Genomic DNA, 27,003 nt, shown 5'->3' with positions numbered 1-27,003 from the left:
CAGGAACTGTCGTATCTTTTTGTTACTATGGCTTCCAATCAGCATCCGTCGGGAGCATTGACTGTATAAACTTATAATAAATAAAATATAATAAATCCTCCAGAGGGCATAGATGTGTTATTTATTTTAATCTTTTTATTATCAAAAACACAAAAATAAATTTTTTGGACTACATTTGTACATTCCTTGCATAGTGATCCTCTTGTACAAGTGGAGATGAGATATTTTTCTGACATGCCATTGAAAGGATCTGTTTTTAAAGACCAAAAACTTTTCCGTCTAGCCTCACTATTCACATGTATGTATTAATAGAATGTGTGTATTAATAGAATTTATATGTGGTAATTAAATTTGTGTATAAACATTAGTTAATGTTCCCCCCCTGAAATAATACATGTGTTTAACCTTTTCCTTCAGAAGTTTGTGGTCAGAAGTATAGTTAGCTCCTGCCATTAATAACAACATTCTAGTCTCTGGAGATATGAAGGATTTTTTTAATGTCACTACTTTCAAATTTATGGGTAGACTTCAACACATCCAAAAAATACATTCTCCATGGGAAATTATTTTTCATTTTTGCCATGGAGAAATAGAAATACTAATATTATGATAGTAAAATTACTCCCAAGCCTCTTTGGTTGCATTTATTTTCTTTGTAAACATCTTCTCATTTTTCACTTTTATGTTTATAAGCTGCTTGGTTTTAGCGACAGTTCCTGAAAATATACAACACTTTACAATAAAATAAACATGTCTACTGTTTTCTAGACTATATAATGGTATATTTCATTTTAAATACAATGTAACCTTTAGGTTTTTAACATCTGCGTGGCAATGTTAGTTTGAGCAGTTTACGAGTAAATGTTTGTACACATTGTTAAAGATGAAACCAGTGGTTTCCAACCTTTTTGTCTTTTGACGTCTTACAAAAAGCAGTGTGTAGTCGGGGTCACATTTCACATGTCTATGAGTTGTTAACAGCTCCACCAAATAGTGATTTTTCCCTCTAAACTTCTCACATGCTTTCATTTCAATAAATGTTCAAATGATCCAATATTTCAGCAAAAATCAAAGATTAGAGAAAAAGTCCAAAAACTGAAAACACATTTGTGTATCAGAACTTTGTTTTTTCTTCTTTCCTCTCCCATTAATCATCTCACCACCCCTCAGATTTATCTGCTGACCCTTTGGAGGGGCCCGACCCCTAGGTTGGGAACAACTGGACTAAACTAGCTAACTGTATATAAAGTAGTGTAAACTAGCTCCACCTCCAGCAGCTACAACAGTAACATGCTGCTCTAACACTGATGCTTCACTATTAATAATCTAATGATGTCATATATAATAATATATCAGTCAGAGGGACCAAACCACTACTGTTACTGCAATACTTTAACTACATAAAGCTCATAATACTTATGTACTTCTACTGCAATACTTTAACTACATAAAGCTCATAATACTTATGTACTTTTACTTAAGTAGGATTTTTCATGCAGGACTTTTAATTGTAATTGTACTTTTACTGAAGTAAAGGATCTGAATATTTCTTCCACCACTGTCCTTGAGTGTCACCTTTAATACCACAACATCATCTGGCAAATAATGCTGGTATAATACATTTCTCTTGTGATTATATTCATTCATTTTCATCATCATCATCTCTGACTGGGCCTTTTTTTCCTTGTGGGGTACCACAAGGCTCTGTATTAGTGTCATTGCCTTTTTAATTATATAGACTCTCACTTGGCAACATTATCTCCCAATTAAATAATGTTGCAATGAAATAAACTAGATTCCACGTTCTTGTCCTGCAGGGGACCCTGATTATCTCTTTAAACATGAACACGGTGTAATTACAGTTGGATTGTGGCTGTTTGAGGACTTTCTCCATCTAAACAAGATCAAAAAGGAAAAAACTGAAATTCTTGATGTTAGGCCAAAAACTATATTTGTCAAACACCACGTAAAAGCTTGAATGAGATAAAATTCTTAAAAAACCAGCAAAAATCAAAAATTGGAAAAACTTGGAAAATGGTCAATTGGAAAAAGACGTTAATGGTATCACTGGAGTAGTTTTATTCAGTTTTCTGCCACACTGCCCAAGTTCATCTGTTTCCAATCATCCAGTCTCAGTTGTATATTTATTTCATCCAGGCTGGTTACTAATATCCTGTTTTCAGGGCTGACTTAGATTGCAGCATTAAAAACAGAGTCACATAGTCCAAAATGCAGTGACCAGAATTCTAAACAAAACCCAAAATTTTAACACATAAACATAAACACTAATCACTTCGAGGGCTTCGTACTTCATCGAGGTCAGACAACTTATTATCTAGAAACTTTTCATGGATTAGCAGCTGCTCCTGACGTTGTTTTAACTCAGGACAGTTTTCAGTCTGAACACCTGCTTCTCAGGATGAACTCCACAGTGTCTCTCTCAGGTATCCTTCACAGGCAGCTCAAGACATCAATAGATGTTAGTTAGATGATAGATAAAACCTCTCTTATTTTCCATTTTTCTACCCAACATTCCAAAAATAGAAAAACGACTCCAAAATCTTAATTATACATTGATCGGACAAACGAAAAACAAAATTTTAGAAAATTGAATTCAATTTTACAATTTTCTATTATGCACATTTTATATGTAAAATTGATACACAGTCCTATCTCATTGTCAGAAAGACGTGAGAGGGGAGTTTTTCCTTAACGCTGTCACCAAGTGCTGCTCATGGAGGAATTGTTGGGTCTCTGTAAATTAAAGAGTACAGTCTAGACCTGTTCTATGTGAAAAATGCCCTGAAATGACTTTTGTTGTGATTTGGCTCTATATAAATAAAATTGACTTTAATTGAATGAGCTACTGTGGTCTGATTCTGTAGGATAAATTAGCTTGATGAGAGTTAAGCACCTTTGTTTTCACTCTTATACATCTGTATAACTCAAGTTGTATAATTATGCTCCAATGTTTTTTTATTAACATTTTTTGCGCAATAACCATTCAGCTACCAGGACGCTCCTGCTTTTGTTCTTATATATATATATATATATATATATTGTTTATTTGTAAAACATATGGAGACACTTTTTTTGCACTTCAGATAAATCTACATTTACTTCCTGTTTTGAACATGATAGTGTTCAGAAGTGTTCAAATTCAGCAAAGCAGAAGAAAAAAAATTTAAATGCTGTAAAAATACAAATTTTCTGAAACATAACTTCCTCACAAAGACCATATAGAACCATACAGTGTCAATGTCAATTATTGATAAATCATTGAAGTTTATTATTTAAAATTCCAACACTCTCACTTTTTTAAATACTTGTTGGGGTTTTTGACAGCTGTGGAGACAAGCAACTTCAAAATATCACTTTATAAACTGTAGGAATTAATGTATCATTGTTGTTATGATTTTATATACTGAACAGTTAAAATACTGAGTTGATTGATTGATTGAATATCAGATAATGAAAATAATCCTTCCTTATTCAAACAAAAGATAAATGAATACAGATGGATTAGCATTTAACACAGGACACTCAACGGTGGTTTTTAGCAGCCAAGCTGCATTTTATTGAGTAAAAATTATATATAGGTTGCTATAAGAAGTACACAAACATAAAAAATACGTCAATGTTTTTTTCCACTAAAGATTCAAATGAAGTATAAAAATAGCACAGAATCTGTTCTTTTTGAATGCTTTTGCACTTTAGAGTCATAAGAAAAAAAAAATCCTCAAATGTGATTCTGATAAAAGTAAAAACACAAAAAGGTTCTAGTGAAACAAGTCGGACATCATCATTCATACATAAGCCTACAAATACAGACTCAAATGGTTAAAATCTACATAACACAAAGTATCAAAAAGCTATTGATTAATATGCTCTAAATCGTGCTACATTACAAATTTCAAGCAAGCTTTATAATGTGTTAATATAAACTGTATGTGTTCTCAATATAAAAACGTCTTAAAAGAGCAGGTACAAAAAAAAAAGCAAAGAAAAACTAGATTTTTTTTTTTGCGTACTGTTTTCAAGCAAAAACATTCAACAAGTTCAGCAGTATTAACGAAGCATGTAAACAATTACTTTTTTTGGTTTCTTAAAAAAAGGACTTGAAAATCAGACTTGAAAACTGAAAAAAGGTTCCTGGTGGCACTTTTTAAAGGGGCCCTTTGAGGACCATAGAGTCTTTAATTTCTAAAAGAACTGGTCATTTAAACATCAGAGGAAAGACTTGTGCATTTTCTGTAAAAAAAAAAAAAAGAAAAAAAAGAATAAAACAAAAGAAAAACAATGTAGTTCTTGGTCAAACCAAAGAGTTAAAACACTTGTAAACCTTTCTATCGATACAGTACGCAAAACATTGTGTAAAAAAAAAAAAAAAGTTCCAGTGATAAAATATAAGCTATATATACAGGGCATACGGGAGCAGAAAGCTACAGTATATATATTTACAGAGCAGAGATCCTATAGGAGGAGTGATGTACAGTTGCCCCCTTGTCTGAGGTAATGCCCCTTTAGTTTGTTTTGGTGACAGCCAACAGCATTAAAAAGATCTTCCAGTTATTAAAAACAAAGTTTGTTATGAGTTTGGTCCATTGATCACATCAAAAGACTTTGCACCAAAATAAAACTGTCCAGTAAATACATCTGTCTGGTGAACATGCTGATGCTTTAACATACAGTACGATGTCATTGCAAACAATACATATCATACAATCCAATTCTTTACTGGTTTTATTAATGTTTTTGCAATATCTTGGTGGAAAACAGTTCTTCTTCTGGTGATAAAATGTGTCTTGTTTTATCACTTTAAGGTCTTAAAATGATCTTTACATACTGTATCCTGAAGCATGTTCACCACACAGAACTAAAGTACAGTATCAACCAGCGTCATAGAGGTGATTTTCATGGCAGTCCTCTTGATAAATCTTCTGTAAACTTAAAGCAATGGAACAAAAACAGGAAAAAAAAAAACTCCAATAAACAAAAAGTAGTCAGTGCTAGTTTACAAAAATATTGCGTGTTCACCAGTGTTTCCCACCATTTTTTTTTTCTCTCTTCTTTCTGGAACCACATTTCCGCACAGTTCCTGGATATAAAACTAAACTTCTTTCCGGCCAGGATCAGCCACATGTGGAGACACTGGCTTCCACCCATTACAGTAAACTAAAACAGTTTTATTTATTTATTTTTTTATATCTAAACATCTACAGTAGGATAAAAGTTATCACTCTTTTAATTCTCAGCTGTCTGGAACTGGTCAACAAAAACCTCGCTAAACCTCTTTTTGTTTTTGCATTGGCTTGTTTCAAGTATTTGTACGTAGCTTTCAGGGAGATGTCGCTGTGACATTATTATAACAGTATAACTCAAAAGTTTCACACTATCCATACAAAAACATCTTTATAAAATCTTTAATAAAAGTTTTTTCTCTCTTTTGTTTTTTTTTTTGTTTTTTTTTAAAAGGAAGCTATTTTGCTCATATCAACAACAACAAACTATGAATATGAACTCGTCTAGAGTGTAAAATCCTGCCTCATTTCCCTGTTAGCTTCTAGTCCACTAGCTTCCATTTCTCTGTGTATTTTCCTACTGAGGGCTTCTTTCATTGCTCCTCTGAAAAACTCAAACATAACACTCAGGTTTTCCCTCCATATTCTAATCTAAATATATACCTACAACAGTACTGTTTAGTAAGATATTTAAACATGATTATTTTGTTAGCATCAGACAACTACAGCTCCCACTGGACTCATGGGACGGGATGTTGAATGCTAACTGCTTTATCTTTATGTTTATTTTCCAGTACAGTTGATTTATTTATCTTAAGACTATGAACAGAAAACCAAAGTATCATATTTTGGCTTTTTTTTTTTTTATAGAACAAAAAACACTAAAGGCTCGTGGAACAGCAGTGGTAACAGGACTTCAACTGTGCATCGTATGACTTTGGTTCAAGTGAGTTTTTAAAAAAATGTTATTGTTTAGATGAACAGCTTCTATCAGCAGCCTGCTTGTCACATATTTTTTAATAATTAGCTAAAATGGAGGGATGAGCGACCTCTAAAAAACACTTCCTTAAAAAAAAGGTTTGGTACAGAGCCACTTAAAAAGTTGCCATGTTGTTGTCTATTTTCTACAACTACTAAGTGTTGTCGACTTAAAAACAAATCCCCTCCAAGGGATTTTCAAAATAAAACTAATTTAAAGCACTGTACAGCTGTAATGTTAATAAAAAAAGCAGAGGAGTGGGCGAACCACTCTACTGGCCTACGATTTGGATGATATATAATCTACTGACTGGCTGCACTTTCATGAATCAGACACCTGACCCTCCCTCCGTTTCTCTCTTTCTGGCACTGTGGGTAGTGATAAACCACAGCAGAGCTTCTCACCCGTGCTGCGTTTGTGTATCTCTGTGTTAGTGTGTGTTATGTGTATTTAAGGCTGCAGTGCATCATCACATGAATCCCGAAAGGGCTGCAAACAAACTAAACAGCTACTTTCACGAGCTCCCAGCTACACTGATTTCTAGACTCTGACTAAAAACTGGCTGTTTGCCTGCCGACGGAGTGGAGAAACTTTCCAGCTCCTGACAAAGTGAACCGTAATTTGGCTGGCGGCTGATCGTGTCCCGGAGCCAGTGTTACAATAGAAAAAATAAAGCTGGTGTGTTTTCGTTCATAAGTGACATCTGTTTGCTGGTGACGGGGTGTTTATTCACAGGCGTAGTAGTCTTTGAGCGGTGCGAACAGATGCCTGATGACGGGGACGCTCCAGGACCGGCCCAGGAGTTTCTGTCTGGCGCCGCGACCCATGTTGGACACGTCTGTGTAGTGGACAGGGAAGCCGAAGATCCTGCAGGGGAAAAAAAAAGACAAACGTTGAAAATAGAACATAAAAGCATAACAATTTGCAGCAGAGAGCAAGTGAAAGGTTGTTTAAATGCTTGGGTAAAGAGACAGGTTTTAAGCTTTATTTTGAAAATATATTAGCAGTTGGTTCATCAAGATTAACAGTCAGTGGCATTAAACCTTCACAGAAGAAGAAAATGAGTTAGAATGAAATAGAATGTATAAAATAAATTGAAATATAGCATTTTAAAAGTGCAGCAGAGAGCAAGTGCAAGGTTATTTAAATGCTTGGGTAAAGAGACAGGTTTTACGCTTTATTTTGAAAGTATATCAGCAGTCGGTGGCATTAAACCTTCACAGAAGAAGAGGACACAACAAGATCATTAAATGAGCGGCAGTCAAAGCTCAAACGATGGAAAACATGATGGAAATATGACATTTGTATTTGTTTCATGTATTAATTTGAGGAAGGTTACGGTCTCCTCATCATCGCTCCACACAGATCCGATCTGACGTTTAAGTCACTTCGTGCAATATGTATAAACACAGGTGGAAGGAAACACATTTATGTATTTGATCTTGAAAGGTGAATGACGTTCTGCTGTTTGTCAGCAATAAATCTGTAGGACTGTGTCTGTGTGTGTGTGTGTGTGTGTGTGTGTGTGTGTGTGTGTGTGTGTGTGTGTGTGTGTGTGTGTGTGTGCTGCTCACCTCTCCAGCTCAGTGCACCACAGGATGTCCTCCTTCCCGTTCATCAGGACGGGGAAGTGTTGGTCCTTCCCCTGTTTGATGGAGTTGGAGCGTGTAGTGATGGTTCGCACCTTCCCGAACTACAGAACAACAAAAACACAGTCAGACAGGTGCAGATGACACAAACAGGAAACTATATAAAGCAAAAAATCAAACATGTATTCATCTAGAGATGCAACAACTACTTGATTAATTGAACAGTCTATCAATGCATAATCATTTCAGGTTTTCATCCATTTCTATGATAATTAACTGATTGTCTTTGACAATTTGCTGACATTTTACAGACCAAACGAGTGATTGTTTAATAGAGAGAATAATCAGTAGATGAATGCATAAAGATAAGAATCGTTATTTGAAGATTAGCTTCGTCATCAGCTTTGTTCTATATTGTTTTATATATTCTGCAGACGTCTGACCTTTGCAACTCTGCCGTGCTCCAGACAGTCCTGCAGCTCCAGTTTGTCCATCCCAGACGCACACAGAGGCCTGAAACAGAGAATACTTATCACTTTTACTCTTTCACACTGTTTCTATCTTCTTACACACACTGGAGAATATAAAGAACTGGTCTTCTGTGTAGATTACAGTGCAGGTTTTAGTGTTTAGTTGAGGTGTTTGTTTACCTGTTCATACCCGGCAGGTTTCCCCAGAAGTATCGTGCGCGGTGAGCGGCGGAGACCTCGATGGCGTCGATCATCACGGGGTTACACTGCGACGAATAAAAGACACACAGTTATTACTCATAAACTTCTTTTTAGATCCTCTTGTTCTTTGTTGCTGTTTCTCACCGGACACCAAAGGTCTTCCAGCAGATCAGAGGTCAAATTACTCAAATACAACATATGATTTTATGTTGATCAGCTGTTTAAATGTGTAAATGGTTGTATAGAGGAGGCTTTATAGTATTTAAAATGTGACACTTGCATTTCTATTTCTGATTTTCAGGACTTTTTTGCTTGTTTTCCTCAAACTTATTCTTGTTTTTGACTGTATTTACCTTCATCTTTTATTCGTTTATATGTAGATATGTAGCACTACTGACAATTTTATTTAGTTTGGCAGCTGTTCATTTATTTTATTTGTTGTTAGAATTGAGCAGATGATGCTTGTAACACCTGTTTGTTTTATTTATGTTATTATATGGATTATTTTCTGTTTATTTATTTAATTCTTTTTTATCATTAATACTATTTTAATTTGTTAAATTGTATAAAATGCATCTCAAGGGGCTTATCCTCAAATTAAAAATGTCAAATTTAAGTCGACGTCATAAATGACATTAATGATCTTGTGTTGAAGGCTGTTTACGGTCCGTGTGATTTACCTCCAGGTATCGTGAGATGTCCCTCTTGTCGTTGACGCCCATGGCGACCACGTTCTCGAACATCCAGAAGAACGGCCGGTCCTCTCCTTCTTTGGGTTTGGCTTCGCTCAGCAGACGGTAGAACTCAAAGAACAACCTCCCTGTGCCTTCTACAGCAACAAAACCCCCCCCAAAAACATCATGAGAGTCCATCCCACCACATCTGCTCAATGCTTAAACTTTAAATACAGTAATTTACCAACATATAATTCAAATATGGAGCTGTAATGTCACATCTATCATACAACCAAACACAACAAGAATGATAAACACAGTCTGATATGATTTCCTCTGCTGTGAACCTACCATACAGGCCCTTCCTCGCTGGGTTGACGATTGACAGGTCGTTGCAGGGACTTCCTCCGATCACCAGATCAAACGGACCCCACTCCTGAATCTGAGAGAGGAAACAGCACCATCTAGTGTCAGACTGAAGGAGTGACGAGACTGCACAAGATAGATTCAGCATGAACAAAAACACCAAATCTTTTAGTACTTAGAATGATCTGATCTTGAGTAGATGCTCTCACATCAGATGTAGGAGTGATGCAATAATTATTAGATATAAAGCTGGTCAATATTTCCTAATTTCTGCTTGAGTGAAGTTACAATATCAGCAGTGAAATTCAAATGTCATTTAACCAGCAGCTGGGCTCTGATTTAACCTCAACTCTAACATCTGCTCACCCTTTGTCCTCTTGTCACCCATTCACATACAAACCCCTCCCTCGTCGTACACAACAAGTCCTTTCACTCTCAGACAATGAGCAGAGGGAGGAATGAAAGAGATGAAGGGAGAAAGAAGAAATAGGAAACAGAGAGAAAGAGAACAGGAGGTGAAGGTGGAGGTGTTCTTAATCTCTTACATAACAGCTAATAGAGAGCGGGGGCGTGAACCCCTAAACACTCACACACACACACACACACACACCCACACACACACACACACTCACACACACACAGCGTGACTAACAAGTGAAAGGATTCCTGAGGGGATTTACAGCGGATGTCCTCTGCCCTGAACCACATCAGTGCAGCTGCCAGCCTCTGTCTGGTGTGTGTGTGTGTGTGTGTGTGTGTGTGTGTGTGTGTGTGTGTGTGTGTGTGTGCGCACCATCATCCATCATTTCTTGTAAAGGAATCATTCTTGTGAAATTGGCTTATTCACTGTCTTACTGAGAGTAAAGCTGGATTTATAGAAAGTCACACCTTACTGATATATGCCTCCCCTAAAACCTAACTACACGTCAGGCTACAGAGATATTATTACTGATTGATTATGTTTATTTATTGGGACAATGTACAGTTTTAAACATAAATGTTAACATTTAATGTACTGCATCAGCGTTAGCTTTAAAGCTAATATTCATCTGCAGTTTCTAATGCTGGTAGAGATTGATAAGAGTGAAAATGACATGAAGCAAGTTGGAAAAAGACCCTTCTGCTCACAGTGAATGAAACTACATTCAAGGATTAGTCTGGCGATTTTCTATATATTTTTTTTTTTTATTGTCAACAAATCTCATATGCAGAGGCAAACCAGCAATGAACTGATCTTCTAACAGGTATTGTTAGCCTAGCTTAGCATAATATGAGAAGAATGATGCCACTTTCTTATCTGTGTGTTATGGTTTGAGTTAGATCCAGGATTAGCTTAGCTTAGCATAACATGTTGAAGCAGGAGTAAACAGCTACCCTGGCTCTGTCCAAAGTTAAAACATGTGCGTATAAAGGCCTCTAAAGCTCCATAATTATTTAAATCTACCTTTGAGGATATGGCTAAATTCTTCTTAATGTCAACTAATCTCATGTTTGGAGCCAAACCAACAATGATCTCATTAACTTACAAGTATCATGTGTGTGTATCTAAAGCCTCTTCTGTGCTGTAGACCTCCGTTATTGTCCAAACACTATTAAAAACACATTAATGAGCCACACCGCTGCACCGAGTGACATGTTCCTTCGTCCCTGAAGAGATCAGTTACTGCAGTTTGTTTAGAAACGGCTCCAAAGACTAATAACGGCGATTAGATTGTAGCTCTCAGGGGGAAAGATTTCCTTGCTACAGTAATCACTCTCTTCAAGGGTGAAGGAACATGTCACCCGGTGCGGCGGTGTGGCTCATTGATGTGCTTTTAATAGTGTTTGGACAACAAAAAGAGGTCTGCAGCACAGAGAAATATGATACATCAGGCTTTAGATACACACACACGATACTTGTAAGTTAATGAGTTCATTGTTGGTTTGGCTCCAAACGTGAGATTTGTTGACATTAAGAAAAATTTAGGTAGATTTCATTAATTATGGAGCTTTAGAGGCCTTTATAGGCACATGTTTTAACTTTGGACAGAGCCAGGGTAGCTGTTTACCTCTGCTTCAACGTATTATGCTAAGCTAAGCTAATCACCTCCTGGATCTAACTCAAACCATAACACACAGATAAGAAAGTGGCATCATTCTTCTCATCTTGCCCTCAGATGGAGTGTCACAGTGGAGAACAACAGCGAGAGACACAAACAAAAGGTTTCTCTGATGAGTTATGAGCGGCTGTGGCTCAGGAGGTAGAGCGGGTCGTCCACTAATCAGAAGATCGGTGGTTCGATTCCCGGCTCCTCCAGTCCGCGTGTCGATGGGCAAGATACTTAACCCTGAATTGCTCCTGATGGCTGTACCATTCAGTGTATGAAGGTGTGTGAGTGGGTGAGTTTGATTCATAGTGTAAAAGCGCTTTGAGTGGTCGGAAGACTAGAAAGGCGCTATACAAGTACAGTCCATTTACCATTTAAGGTGCGCTTGATTTATCTCTCCCAACAGCTGAGCAACTTTCAGAATCAAACAAACGCACACTCTTATAACCCTTGTGAGTCCGTACACTTCCTTACGTATCTTTTCAACCCTGACTAACATCAACTAAACCTGGTTCAGGATGGTTCTAATGTTTTTCAACCTCAATCAGTGATCACTTTTAATTAAAACAACTGATCACCTTCTACACAAGCCTTTAAGCACCATGAATAACTAGTTTTTTCAAAGTGCAAAACACTGTAAGTAATCGTGAAATTTCAGCCTTTCTGCAGATTATTATGGTGCAGTTTGAACACACAGAGGATCCTGAGCCAACTGAGCACTTTGTCTTCTCTAATAACACCTTCTTCAAATCATGTCAATCAACAACTAAACAACAAAAAAAAACATTATTTAGCCTTAAATAGTGACAGAAAGTTCTCGTGTTTAATCCTGTTTTGGGCACAAACGTTGTCTGAGACAATTCAGTGCAGATTTATTTAATTAATTAATTTAACAGACGCCAAACGATTTTACACAATCTCTGGTTTCTTTGTGTTTGTACAAGTTTAAATAATTCCTGGAATAAATCACGTCAATATATTTTTTCAAAGTGTTTGTGTCACGAGTACTTTCACACAGAACGAGAATATTACGAGGCGAAAAAGCGATTTGTGATTTTTTTCGAACCCGGGTTGATTTTTCTGACTTTTCACGCAGCGAATAAAAGCATCAACCAATCACAAAGCGTAATCTGCACAGACAGCTGTCCCACATGGGGTGTTGAGTATCCTGCTGTATCTATATTGATCGATCAGCTCCCAGTGAGCACTGCAGGCAGACAGGTAGGTAAAGCAATGAAGCAATACATACATACATCATGTATCATTTGCATCATCACCGTGTATTTATAAATACAAACACTGTGGATTTCTTCCCGTGGAGCTGCAGCTGACAGGCGGCTGCTTCTGTGGACATGAGACGCTGAACGCAGGTCAGAGATCATCATCATCATCACTGGAGGATGTTGACATCATCCTCCAGTGATGATGATGATCTCGTCCTTCTTCTCCTTACTCGACAAAAGAAGAGGAGAGCGTTATATCCGCTCAATCCACACCGGCTCCGACCTGCGTTCAGCGTCTCCGTCCTGTGACGGCCCCTCTGCTTTGTGCTCGTTGCTACTGTGCTTTGTTTGCAGGGGCAGGTTCCTGAGCACGCTAATTAGCAGGATGGGACACACCTGGGCCCGGTGTGCCCCATATATGGAGTCAGAAGCGGCCAGTTCAGATCCTCTCTTCTCTCCTCCCACACAGCATACATTCACTCAACCACTCCCTACATGACTGATTTTACAGACTAACCCTTCCTATTGTTATCTTTTGTGTGTTTTGAGTACTTTGTGTTAAATAAATTTGCTTTTGGATTATTGATACCCGTGTGACTTCCCTTTTTTGCCACAGTCTAGAGCCGGGCTGTGACAGTCCACAGAAGCAGCCGCTGGACAAACTGCCCTCACCAGGCTGACTGACGGCAGAACGAGCTGTCGCAAATTCATATCGCTGCCGGGGTGAATAGTTTTGATGCGTCGCTGTGTGTGTAAAGGCCTTCAGTTCTGTTTTCAGGTCTAGTTTGTTGGGTGAAAGTAAAACCAATAAAACATTTAAACCACTTAGATAAACTGTGAACATTTTCTTCCTCACGTTTTTCCTGGTGATGTCTCGGACATCATGGACGTACTGGATCCTTCCTTCATGTCTGACGACGCCCACTGAGATCGAGTCCTCGCACACCTCTGACGCCACATACTGGCCCACCTTAAAACCCAGATCCCTTAGAACCAGGTAGCCTGGGAACACACACACACACAGTTTGTATGATGACCTGCTGGTGAATGAAACATCAAGCGTTATATTATTATTTCACCGTCACACCGTTCCTCACCGGTGGCAATGCCGTCAAACAGGGAGAGGACTCTGATTGGTCGTCTCTGCTCTGCAGGGACTGCTGGGTAAATCTTTGGTTTCTCCTGGAAGATAAACAAGTTTTTGGGAAATGAGAGATGGTTTAGCGGTAAAAAGGTGCTAAATTAAGTCTTAAATCTGCTCTTTCTGAAGGGAAACGGACGTAACCTCAGACGTCAACTTTTAGATAACGGCAGTACAACAAGTATTTATTTATCGTCATTACTGGGAACTGCTCTGCAGATTATTTTTGAACTGGGATGTCACAGTATGATGTAATCAAACACAGAAACACCAGAACTTTCTGCACTGTGAATCAACTTTCTGATTCACTCTTTCAAACATCCTTTTGACAGATAAAACACTTTGAAATCTTCACAAAGGTTGTTGCACTTTATTGCTTTAGATTGTTGTTTTTACTTCCTGTGAGCTGTTGATGGGATCTGACTCTGCTTGTTGTCATGATAAATTCACAACTGAAAATCTTTTTCATTAACTTGACTTTAGTTGCATTTTACTTTATTTCTGGCTCAAAGAAGAAAAAACATAAAAGAGAATAAACATATAGAAACACGTGAGTTTCTTCTCATGTCTAACTGGAAATCATAGACAGTAGTTGATTATTAGTCTGAGTTATGAGCATTGTTTCATTTGAATATATTTTAGGCCTGAAGGGGTAAAAATGCAAAGATTAGAAAGAGTCAGACATGTTTTTTTGATGTTTTTGTACCTTTTATCTTTTCTTATTTTCTATAATTTATGTCAATAATCTGGCAACCAATCAGATTAGGAGCGTCCTGACCCCCAGGTTTGGAAACACTGATATATAGTGTAAAACAGATATTTACAGATACAAATATAAATATAGATATGTTGATACCAAAAAGATTTAAAGACAGAAAATGTTACTGATTCTGTCCCAGTTCGCCCCCTATCTTGTACAAAGTGACTCACAAACTCCTGTCCGTTGTCGTTGGCGAAGAACTCCTGCAGCTTGAGGCTCCAGTCGTGTCGTCGTTTGAGGACGCCGTACTGCAGCAGCGGCTGACACATGTAGCATCGCCACGGGTCCAGATACCGAGCGTTGTTAGACGCCCCGGGATCGACCAGGATGTCCAGACAGTCCACGCAGAAACACCTGGAGGAGGAGGAGGAGGAGGAGGAGGTGAATGAACGGACACACACACACACGAGTGGAGAGAATGCATCGTATGTTTCTTTATGTGTGTGTGTGTGTGTCGGACCTGCAGCAGTTGACGTTGCCACAGAGCAGAACCTCTCGACCTCCGCAGCAAACGGTGCAGTAGGACTGATAACCGTCGTCATCGTACATGTAGGACATCTCCAAGTACACGTCCTAAACAAACACACACACACAAAACAACTTATTGACATGATTTCACATGTTTGACTTGATTAAAAAGCATCATATCAGTCAAATACGTCCTAATTAGTCACATGAAACATCCTAAAACATACATTTAATTGAACAAATATAAGAAAACGTCTCTAAATGTTGTCTTTCTACATGAATTCCTGGCATCTCTGGTGGAGTTAACAGCTCTAACAGTTTGTTCTGGTAAAGTGAAGGCCGTTACTGAAGACAGTTCATGACTAAAACTTCTCCTAATAATCTTCTCCTTTTTCTTCTTCTTTTCTCCGCTGACAGAAACAAGGTCAAAGTTCAGTCATCCCACCTTTTTCTGCTCACTGAGTCTCCTGTTAGTCCGCCTGCTTCGGGCCTCCAGTCGTGCTCATATGCAGTAAACTAATAATCTGTGACATATCAGTTTTTGTTGCTCCCCCCTCCCCTCTTTAACTGACCGCTGCACCGCCGCACAGTGACTCTGCGTTTTCTTTTCTCCAGTTCATCACAACTTCTAAAACGTGAAGAGTCTGGTAGCTCATTACTGGAAAAATCTTCAAGATTGTTTGGAAGAAGGTTTGGAGGTCTTCGTCAGCTTGTAAATAACTACAAGTAGTGATGAGAATCATAAAAATAATACAACATTATAATTTTATCCTCCGTAATCTAAACTATTCTTGTCAGCAGCCCTGACATGTTGCTCATTAGAGGCAGGCTGTAATTATATATTATATGAACATTAACACTGTTTTCTGTTGATTTTAATATGTTGAAGCAAAAAAATTACAACCTGTATAAACTCCAGGAGCCTTAGATTTTTACTCTAGATGTCTAAATGCAACTGCAGGGTGGAAATATCTGAATTTAAATAAACCTTTTAGACATTTTGACTTTTATTTTGTTATAGTAAAAAGCATTTATGTGTCACTAATAACATCACAGTTCTCTCTGTTCTGTTTATTTTTCAGTGCTCTGGAGCTGAAGCAGCACTTTTACTGCTATGACATGTCAACAACATGTGTGTTGCAGACGAAGAACACCTGAATGACCCCAAACATGTCTGAGCAGAAAAGGGAAAAAGCGCCACCTACAGGCGCTCCTGTAAAACATCACACTGCAGTGACGTAACACTTCATCTCCTTCCTCTTTAGTCCCAGAAGCCTCAAAGCATCATATATTCAATGATTGTACTTTTATTGTGCAGGTTTGTGAGCTAATTAATATGTTTATACACCTGCAGCACACACGGGTTTACAAGACACTTTTTACTATTATTAATACTTCATTTCCTTGTATGTGAATATGTATTGCTCATCTACTATCTTCTATATTTTTCTTGTTTGGATCCAAACCAACAGTGAACTGTGTGTATCCAAAGCCTGATATATCTCATTCCTCCATTATTGTCCAAAAAACTATTAAAAACACATCAGTGAGTCACACGGCTGCACTGTGTGACATGTTCCTTCATTATAAAAGAGTTTGGTTACGTTTGTTTGTTTAGAAATGGCTCCAAAGAGTAAAAACTAGCGATAAGATAGCGACCCGCCACTGCACATGTGCAGAAACGTGGCTCCGTTTACGGCTTCAATAGCTTCTTGTGCTTCATATCACAACTTCTTGTTCTTTGAGTACTTAATAATGTGGTAAATGAGATCTTAAATGTTCTTGCATGAGGCCCATTGTGTTCCTTTATGTAAAGAATATAATGATTCTTATCCATCTTCTGTTTATTAGCGTTCCTTCATGATTCTGATACAAGCGAGACGAGCTGCTGCTTTTTGGGAAATAACCTTAAAACAGTTTTTTTTTTTTGTTTCTACCTTGCATGTTTGGCACAGGCCTCCTTCAAACAGTGGGTGGAAGGTTGCTGCTCTCATCTTTCCACAAGAGAGACAGAACTCTGCCAAGACACACACACACACACACACACACACACACACACACACACACAAACGATCAATGAGCAGCCAAAAAACTGAAAATGAATTGATGCGGTTAATGATTAATTCGCCTCGGTCATTCACAAACACACAACGTGGAACTTTTACCTTCTATACTTCTTTTATTCTTCAGAACTTCATTCACCATTTGTTCTGAGAGAAACAGAAAGACGACGTTAACACAACGTTTACAGGAGATTCACGTTTCTCTGCACAATGTTTCATCTTTTCCAGTGTGTTTCTCCAACTTTCAACCGCTCAACCAATGCAAACAAAACTTATCTAATGAAACTAATCTAAACCGCACAAACAAATACCAAACTTATCTTTTTATAATCTTTAACAGATTAAAATCAGGGACACTAACACCTGCTAACATCCCAATTTTCAACTGTCTTTAATCAAGAAGATTTTTTTTATTCCCAGGAGTGAAAACATGGCAACAACTCAAAATGAGAACATCAAATATTATCACAAAAAGTAAAAAAAGAATGTCAGTGAAGGAAAAATATGATGTGCATTAGTGTATTTAAAATGAAATAAGACCTGCACAAATAGTACCAATAACAGACAGATGTCAAATAAATATATATCCTGCATTTTGGGCAATGTTCAGCGAGTTTGACCTTTGACCTCTACCTCTGCTGTAGGACTCCTCGGGGGCGGCCTTGTTCTTACAGACACCGACTTTGGGCCGCTTCGCGCTGGGGAAATACTCCGGCAGGGAAACATCGAGGACCTGAAGGTCCAGAGGGTTACTCTCTGCGCACACACACACACGCGCACACACGCACGCACGCACACACACACACACACACACACACACACACACACACACACACACACACACACACACACATCAGGTTTACTATCATGACAAATGTTAAAATCAACATTATGCAGATTAGAAAATTTAGAGGCAGAAAACGTGCAGCCTGTTTGTGATTAACTGTACATATTCTACAGTCTGGTTCTTGCTGCCTTGCTCACCGGCATTGTGTGGAGGTTTGAGTCCGTCTTCGCCTTTGGGCTGGAAGCCGCCGTTGGCCCAGTCCAGCATGGGTTTGACCTGGTCATCCGGATTGTCCGACTCGCAGGGAGGAAACGTCTTCTCCGCCCGGATACTCGCCATCTGTATGAGAGAGACAGAGAGAATAAAGAGATGTGACAAAGTTAATTTCAATAGTAATAAACAAATATATAAATCCAGTTATTAGGATAATAAAAGGCAAAAAGAAGATATTTAAATGAAGATTTTTTTTAAAAAGTAGAAGACTGAACTGACATGATTCATCAAAGTTTCATTAAAACAAAACTGGAGTTGAACCATTTTCATCCTAATTAGACTGATCAGTGTCATGTCTTAAAGAGCAAAAACATTAATCAGGCCTCAGCTGAAGTTAACAGGTGGAGTTAAGGACCTTTAATTAAAGCGCCCTCGTTAAGACAATCAGTGTAAGTTTTGAAATGCTGGAACACCAGAGACGGATGCATCATCCTGACAAGTTTTGTTAAAAATCTGAGCAGTGGTTACAGTTCAGCAGCAGGAGGAAAAAAACAAGTTCTTCAGAGTTTTGAAGGACCTGTTGCTTCCCTCCTCTTCCTCACTCATCATCCTCTGTTTCCAGGGTTCCTGCACAGTTCATCAACTTAAATTTAAGACATTTTAAGATTTTTTAATATCATGTAGAATGCAAATTAACACCTAAAAGTATGGAAGTACAATGTAAAACCAGTAGAGATGATATGGCAATATTATTTATCATTACATCACATTTTTTTCAGTATTTCCCAGCAGTATATAACAATAATTCCTTCTGATATAATGAATTAATCAATGTGACCTGATCCTGGACAAGCAGCAGAAAACAGATTAATTGATTAACCAATTAAAAATGATTCATTCATTTCAGTTAATTTAAGTTTTTCCTAAAACTAAACACTTGTCTGTTATGAGTAGATGAGCAGTAGTGACAGTTTGCTGCAGGTCTGATGACTGAAACACCACAAAAAAAAGAAAAGAAATTCCTGCAGCTCAATCTGCCCTCAAAACAATCACATTTATAGATCAATAACGCCTCCTGATAGCCAGCAATCACATACAAACATTACTGCCGACAGCAAAGACTTTTGTCAATTAAATTGAAATAAATATTTTGTAAGAATTCCTGCATATTCCCTGTTTTCTAATCTTCTGAGTGCAGACACGAGAGATTGACAGGCAGACAGCAGACAGAAGGGGGGGGGGTGTCATCTTAAAACAACGTCTGAGTGACAGACGAGGTCCGAGGCAGCGAAGAGGAGGGATGACAGGATGTAGACGAGGACGAACGAGGCAGACGAAACACAGTAGCCACAGACAGACAGAGAGAGAGAGAGAGCGACATGAAGAGGCCTGCAGGCCGACATGCACAGTCTACACTCAAACACACATAACTAACAGAAAGACGCATCTGTCAGATAGACACGTCTTTAAGCAGACACACACAGGAGACGCACTCATACAAGAAAATAAACACACACACACACACACAAGCGAGCGAGTGTCTCCATAAAACAGAAAGCATTGAAAAACAAACAGACGAGGATGACAGATGGTGAGTCAGAGGTGAAAGAGGTGAAAGAACAACAGAAAATTAAACAAGTTTCTGACATCTGCCTGTCTGTCTTTTAGCCCCTGTTTGTAGACGGTTTATCTCAGACAAACGTCCACTCGCTGGAGCTTTTCTGGAGCTTTCAACGGCGTCTTAATCAGCAAATGAAGTTAAGATTTTTTGGGGTCAAACTGCTGTTTACAAGGTCAAAAATAAACTTTCACTCTTTACAGGATTTTGACAAAAAATAAATGTTCTCTGATGAGATATTTCCTGTTTTTAATTCATATTTTTAACATTAATATTCATAATTTGCATGTATTTTTAATGTTTTATGTTTTTGACTTAAGATTCTTGTTGTTCTTTGTCATTATTTGTGCATTACTGTGATTTAAAATCCTATTAATTCAGTACATTTCACACCGTGTTTTATTCAGGTTTAAGTGTTTGTGTTCAGACAATATTAACATCAAACAGAGATCATTGAAAAGTATCATTTTGCACTGTTAAAAAAAAATAGGCATTTTATTATCACCAGTTTATACTTAAACCGAGTTAATGAGACTCAATGAGATTTTCCAGCGTTAAAAGCGTTTCTGTGCGTTTTTTTAGTGGATGAAATGATGCTAGAAAACCACTTCAACCAAACACGTCACATGTCGCTGCAAATTTTGAGAGAAATTAAATATACTTTTCTATCAATTTAGGATTTTGAACTTGACATTCAGTCCTTTATAGTAGGGCTGTAGTCACCCACCTGTATTTCTCTGTTTAGCATCTTCAGGGTATGCTAATCCATTGTTGCTAACTTTGGAGCTAACCCCCTTTACTTTTCCAGCATTTGGGGAAACAACAGACGTGACTTTTTAGCATTTATTAACTGACACACTGTAGTCTGTACTGTACATTTACTGCCAGACTGACAAATTACTACTAACCTTTTCCTCTGCTCGCATCCACCGTCATTTCTCTGCCCCTCGCTCTTTCCCGCTCGCTACGCAAACATACTCCTTAACGGAGCCACGCGACCAGTGGTTTCCCAGGCAACGACACAGAGGTTGACTCACGTACCGGAACAGCGCTGCTCGGAGACCCCCAAACGCTGTCGATTATTAAAAAATATAATATTTTTTTGGGCTGGCGGGGGTTCTCGTTGTGTCATTATGGAGAAACACAGATTCAGTAAACGTTGAGTACGTTCAGTAAACGTTGAGTACCGTTAGACCCAGCGGTCTCCGTTAGGTTGGGCAAGTTCAAAGTTGTGAAAACAACGGGGGTGTTTTGAATACACCCCCGTTGTTTTCACAGGTAATTTGTTAGTCTGTCCCTCCTGCCGCAGGAAATAATGGATTAATCCTGGAAAACTGTTGATGTAGCACTTTTCTCATTATGAAAATAACACGGAGATTATTCGACCAATGAGAATTTAGTCGGACGAGAGCATATCGACCAACTAATCGACCAGTCGACCAGCAGACTACAGCCCTACTTTATACATGACAGCAGATGAGATCTGCACACTGTTTTAAAAAATCCTCTTTAAAACATTTATTGCAGATCACAAACACAAAAAAAGCGACAAAAGTGCAAGAAAACTGTGCAAATAAACTCTATACAGTTTATTAAACAGAGAAAACGCACCTGCTGTCTAACCTTTATAGATAAAAACTGATAAAATACAGTTTGTAACATACTGTGAAAATGACCTTTTATTAGTCAGGCGATCACATATTTCCCGCCTGTTTCTCCTTCACAGTCATCTCGTTGTCTGTCATCTTTATCTTCTGACTGTACATGAGGCAACTTTTTTTGTTTTCATTCTTCTCTCTTACGCCTCGGTCCTCTCCGTCATCCTGCTCTCCTCTCTCTCCCGTTTCATTAACAGGAGGAGATACAGAAGATAGCGAGGAGGAATCCCTTTCAGACACGCATCTGTGTTTGCTTTACTTGTCTACTGGTACGCGCACACACACACAAACACACACACACACACACACACACACACACACACACACACACTGAGTGGTGTAAATATGCATGAATGCATTTCAAGTGAGCCAGAGTGTTCTTGGCAGGGAAACAACTCAGCATATTTTTACAGCAGACCTCAGATTTGACAATGACACCTCCCTAAACACACACACACACACACACACATCCCCCATAAATACATCTGTCAGGGCTGCAGACTTCAACGATTTTGTGTTTCAGGTGAAATACTGCTCACAAGACGCTCATATCTCTACGCTGTGCCTTTAAATCATGGTGGTGTGACCATAATTGCAATACAAACAACCACCGACATAGATCTGATACTACTTATATCACAACGGATCTAACCACCCTAACGGTTTGTTTTATATATATATTTACATTATTTTATGTTAGCTTCTGCTGTGCATCTCCAAACATACTAACTGAAGATTTATGCGACCAGGAAATCTCCTGTCAGTGTTTTTACGACTTTCCACAGCAGATTTTTTTCAGTTATGGGTCATCAATGAGATATATTAAAACTTTTTTTATCCCTTTTATTTGAACAAAATGAACAGCTGCGTCCATCATTAATGTCAGCGTTTGACTCCATTCCTGTTCCATTTATATTCATTTAATGTGAGTTAGTGAGCACCTGTTACCTACTTACTGTCACTGTCTGGTAAATACGAGGCACATCTGGTGTAATTCACTAAGCTTAAGGATTCCTTTCTCTTTTATGAGCTCATAAACACGTCTTTAAAAACAGACTGGATCACCGCTCATCTACAGTCTTCTTCTTTTTTTGTGACTGTGTGTGTGTGTGTGTGTCTGGAAAAGTGAGCTTTTAAAAAGATGCCAGTCAGGTCAAGTCAATCTTTGTTTTTATAGGCCAATATCACAGATCACAAATTTGCTCCAGGGGGCTTAAAATAACCATCAGAAAAAAAAAACCTTTAACAAGGGGAAAAAATGGAAGAAAGTTCAGGAAGAGCGACAGAAGAGGAATCACTCTCAGGGTTTCCTTTGGTTTCTGGAGAGTTTATTTGACCAAAAACGTTGCATTTTCACATAAAGACGATTATCATCACAATATTTGGAGGTTTGAGGTTGTAGTTTTTCACAGTACACACTGATTAATTATTCACATTTTTCTGAGTGATTGCACTGCACGCCATAAAAAATAATAATCAAAAAAATAACATTGGTTGAACAAAGCTTATAGTGACGGGATTTGATTTGCTCATCGTCCCGCATCTTTATCTTATCAATCCATCCATCTTAATGGTTCTTTATCGATACTCTTATCAGTAGGCCTGTAGTCTGCTGGTCGATTAGTTGGTCGATATGCTCTCGTCCGACTAAATTCTCATTGGTCGAATAATCTCCGTGTTATTTTCATAAGGAGAAAAGTGCTACATCAACAGCTTTCCAGGATTAATCCATTATTTCCTGCAGCGGGAGTGACAGACTAACAAATTACCTGTGAAAACAACGGGGGTGTATTCAAAACACCCCCGTTGTTTTCACAACTTTGAACTCGCCCAACCTAACAGAGACTGCTGGGTCTAACGGTACTCAACGTTTACTGAACGTTTACTGAATCTGTGTTTCTCCATAATGACACAACGAGAACCCCCGCCAGGCTAAGAAAATATTTTTTAATATTTGATATCCGAATGAATGGATATTCATTAATATCAATAGCGTTTGGGAGTCTCTGTGCAGCGCTGTTCCGGTACGTGAGTCAACCTCTGTGTCGTTGCCTGGGAAACCACTGGTCGCGTGGCTCCGTTAAGGAGTATGTTTGCGTAGCGAGCGGGAAAGAGCGAGGGGCAGAGAAGTGACGGTGGATGCGAGCGGAGCAGAGGAAAAGGTTAGTAGTAAGTTGTCAGTCTGGCAGTAAATATAGAGTACAGACTACAGTGTGTCAGTTAATAAATGCTAAAAAGTCACGTCTGTTGTTTCCCCAAATGCTGGAAAAGTAAAGGGGGTTAGCTCCAAAGTTAGCAACAATGGGCTAGCATAACCTGAAGACACAAAACAGAGAAATACAGAACATAGAAATGTGTGGCTGCCGAGTTTACTGTGCACTCTGTCCCGTTACGCCGATTTTAGTCGACTAAGATTTTCTTTGGTTGACTACAGCCCTACTTATCAGTTATTTTTCATTACTAAAGAATCAGGTTTTTCCACTTTTTTTTTTTTTTTAAAAGCAGTCATCCAGAACAGGATTAGAACTGATTTATATTTTAAATATACTTAAATATTGTTTCTAGAGCAAGAACAACAGCAAAGTCACTCTATAAACTAAAAACTATCTCACTGGAAACTAATTTAAGTATATAGGAAGACAATGTGTAACACTGTGAAAGGCCAGAGCAGCAAAAAGTAAATTAATATCCCCTTAAAAACTCCCATATTGAGTAAATGTAACTGGAGACACCTGCAGACAAAACAAGAGCGACCAGCCAGCTTCTCTCACTGAGCCTGAATAAACAGAAAGCACTGGGTTGCACCTAACACAGCTGGAAGCTTACCTCCAGAGCCTGGAAGATGGCCCTGCGGTAGGACGCCAGCTTGGTGTAGGAAGCCTGGCTGAAGAACTTTGGGAAGGCGGTGATGGAGTCCAGTTTGTCCGCTGAAACCTTGAAGGAGGAAAAAGATGGTTGAGAGGAAAGCAAACTAAAATTTTTCCTTCCATCTTTCCGTGTATCCGTTTGTTTGTTTTTCCTCCCCTCCCTCCTCACCTCGGAGAACTTGCCGTCTCCAAACCACCGCAGCCACCTCATGCCGTTGCTTGCCTGCCGCTTGCCCGTTGCACGCCACGTCACCACGATGCCGGGCCACCAGGAGAAGCCTTTGATCTTCCCCCACACCAGCTCGCCGATACCAAAACCTTTGTTGTCCTGGATGTGGGAGGAAGCAGAGGAGAGGGAGGATAAGGTCAAGGTCTTGTCCTTCAAAATGCTTTATCAGGACGTAGCAAAAATGTTAACAAGATGAGCAAACGTAGAAAAGTTTTGAGGTATAAAAAAGGAGGAATGAGGGCAGAAAAAAACTATTAGGAGTCGAGTTACTTATTTGACATTTCTACTAAACCTCTCGTCTTCTCTGATACTGCAGGTGCAGGAGAACAGAGGAGAGAAAACAGGACGCTTTGGCAGAAATATCTTCTTCTCTCGCTGTTTTAGTGAAAAGAAAACAAGATACGATTGGATGTCAGAAGACGGCGAAGAGATGGATCGACACACCGACAGGATACGGATACAGGATATCTGTATTATGTAAAAGCTGAAAACCCCTCCTGCAGTTATAAGAGAGGAAAGAAACTGAAGAGGAGAGAGAAGAGAAGGAGACAGAAGAGAAGGAGAGAGAGAAGAGAAGGAGACAGAAGAGAAGGAGACAGAAGAGAAGGAGAGAGAAGAGAAGGAGACAGAAGGGGGGAAAATATGAAAAATGAAAACAACAATCTGGACTTTTTTAAAAAAGAAAACCACCACATATATTAGTGCCAAAAGATGACATTTTGGAAGAAATGTTTCAATTTTCTCCTACAACTACAGCTAAAACTCTCTGATCTAGACCAGTGGTCCCAACACCCGGGCTGCGGACCGGTACCAGTCTGAACGAAGTCTGAAGGATGTTTTATTTTGAAAAATGACCGGATTCTCTCCATTACATCCGTCTATGATTTACTCTTGACGCATAATTAAGGTATATTTGACATGTTTCAAACATTAGCAGGGATTTTGGAAGAGACTGAGCCTTTGTTCTCCCAGCTGGTGCACCATCACTTGTCTTTGCTTTTAAAAAAAGAGTTCGAGCGCTACTTCCCCAACCACAAAAGACCCACCAACTGCCAAGGGATGGATCCCATTTGTCAACAAACCAGGTGAATCCAGCATGTCTACGCAAGAAGAAGATCAACCGCTGGAGATTGCAAACGACGGCGGCCTTAAAAGTACGTTCGAGGCGACGACTCTGCCGGTGTCGCCGTTTCCAACATCCTGTCTGTGTGCAGCGGGGTTTTTCTGCAGTGACGGCAACCAAAACAAAACTACGGAGTAGACCGGACATAAGTAACACACTTCGGGTGTCCTTGTCTCCCGTTACCCTTAGATGGGACCGTCTCGTTGCGGAGAAACAAGCTTGGGGCTCCCGCAGATTCAGCGTTATGTCGACTTGTTTTTGTGATGTATCTTATTTTGAAGGCATGTTTAAATGTTACCATAGCGACATAACAGAGAGTGTTAAGGGGCGGAGAGGATGTTACGAGGACGCTGCTAATTAAGTTGCATACGAGTACACAGTGGATTCAGGTTTATTATTATATTTAGAAAAACACCAGAGTTTTTATGCCGGTTGGATCATTTTTAGTTTGTTGTATTTATCCTCCGCACCTCAAAGGCCGGTCCGTGAAAATATTGTCTGACGTTAAACCGTTCCGTGGCGCAAAAAAGGGTCGAGGATCTAGACAGAAGAGAAGGGAGAGAAGGAGACATTTTGCATCCTCAAGAATAGTTTACCAGTGTTACAAAAAACTAAATAGAAAACTTTAGTTCTCTCAAAGAAAAGGTGAGAAGATCGATGTATAAATCATGATAAAATATTTTAGAAGAAGAGAGATAAGTGTAGAAGATGAAGGAGAGATAAAGAAGAGAGGAGTTAGGTACTTCATGTAAAATAATTTGATTTATATTGTAGTATGAACTCTCTCTCTTAAATAAACATCTGACACTGAGTCTCACAGCTCAGGAAGGAAAAGAAAGTTTCCCTTCATGGATCAATAAACTATCTGACTTTTATGATTAATTTGAAGATTGTTTGTGGTCTTTGGCATCCAGCCCCACTTGTCTGTTGTTTTCTTCATTTGCTCAGGTGCTTCCTTTATTTCTGCTGTACGCTTTACACATCAGATGTCTCTAATAATACCTTAATGACCTTTTTTTTTCTTTCTGCTTTTCCTTCTTTTGAAACTTATGTGTGCTGCTTTATGAGCAGATGGGATTTCTATGCTTGCAAAAAAAAAAAAAAAAATCCCAGTAGACCTTTGCTGCTATGTGATCCTTCACAGAGAAAACCCATTAGGCTTTGTAATGGAGTCCACTAAAGGATGCTGCACGCTCCGCTGACTTCAACCGGGATCGCGTGACAAAAAACACACACACACATAAACACGCGGAGATACGTCAACATACACAAAAGCACATGTGAGGCGGCGGCGTGCACGCAGAGGTCAACGCAGACGTGTAGAGACATGAAGAGGAGGATAACCAGGGATGCAGATCTCACACACACACACACACACACACACATATACACACATATACACACATATACACACACACACACACACACACACACACACACACACACACAGAGGCCCTGCTGTGCAG

The 27,003-nt window shown here is 38.9% G+C and overlaps 1 protein-coding gene across 3 annotated transcripts in view; it reads right to left on the bottom strand.

Moving 5' to 3' along the window:
* Positions 1 to 3,550: 3,550 nt before the first annotated feature.
* dnmt3bb.1 (DNA (cytosine-5-)-methyltransferase 3 beta, duplicate b.1) overlaps positions 3,551 to 27,003 on the bottom strand; it is a 53,458-nt gene continuing 30,005 nt past the window's right edge. For 2 of the 3 annotated variants that reach the window (XM_067593359.1, XM_067593361.1), the window contains exons 7-22: positions 24,355 to 24,513; positions 24,145 to 24,252; positions 18,027 to 18,168; positions 17,676 to 17,798; positions 17,145 to 17,189; positions 16,917 to 16,996; positions 14,972 to 15,084; positions 14,682 to 14,865; positions 13,708 to 13,792; positions 13,467 to 13,612; positions 9,286 to 9,376; positions 8,941 to 9,089; positions 8,240 to 8,325; positions 8,033 to 8,117; positions 7,575 to 7,693; positions 3,551 to 6,867 (exon numbers count right to left, since the gene is read on the bottom strand). In XM_067593359.1, coding sequence (XP_067449460.1) covers positions 6,726 to 6,867; positions 7,575 to 7,693; positions 8,033 to 8,117; positions 8,240 to 8,325; positions 8,941 to 9,089; positions 9,286 to 9,376; positions 13,467 to 13,612; positions 13,708 to 13,792; positions 14,682 to 14,865; positions 14,972 to 15,084; positions 16,917 to 16,996; positions 17,145 to 17,189; positions 17,676 to 17,798; positions 18,027 to 18,168; positions 24,145 to 24,252; positions 24,355 to 24,513 — 1,857 coding nt within the window. In that variant the 3' untranslated portion in view covers positions 3,551 to 6,725. The remainder of the gene's footprint in view (positions 6,868 to 7,574; positions 7,694 to 8,032; positions 8,118 to 8,239; positions 8,326 to 8,940; positions 9,090 to 9,285; positions 9,377 to 13,466; positions 13,613 to 13,707; positions 13,793 to 14,681; positions 14,866 to 14,971; positions 15,085 to 16,916; positions 16,997 to 17,144; positions 17,190 to 17,675; positions 17,799 to 18,026; positions 18,169 to 24,144; positions 24,253 to 24,354; positions 24,514 to 27,003) is intronic. The other variant, XM_067593360.1, reaches the window with a different exon arrangement.

The sequence above is a fragment of the Thunnus thynnus genome, chromosome 6, assembly GCF_963924715.1.
Source record: "Thunnus thynnus chromosome 6, fThuThy2.1, whole genome shotgun sequence".
In the NCBI taxonomy this organism is placed as follows: Eukaryota; Metazoa; Chordata; class Actinopteri; order Scombriformes; family Scombridae; genus Thunnus; species Thunnus thynnus.
The sequence above is the reverse complement of the archived record's forward strand: the minus strand, read 5'-3'. Positions and strand labels throughout refer to the sequence as shown.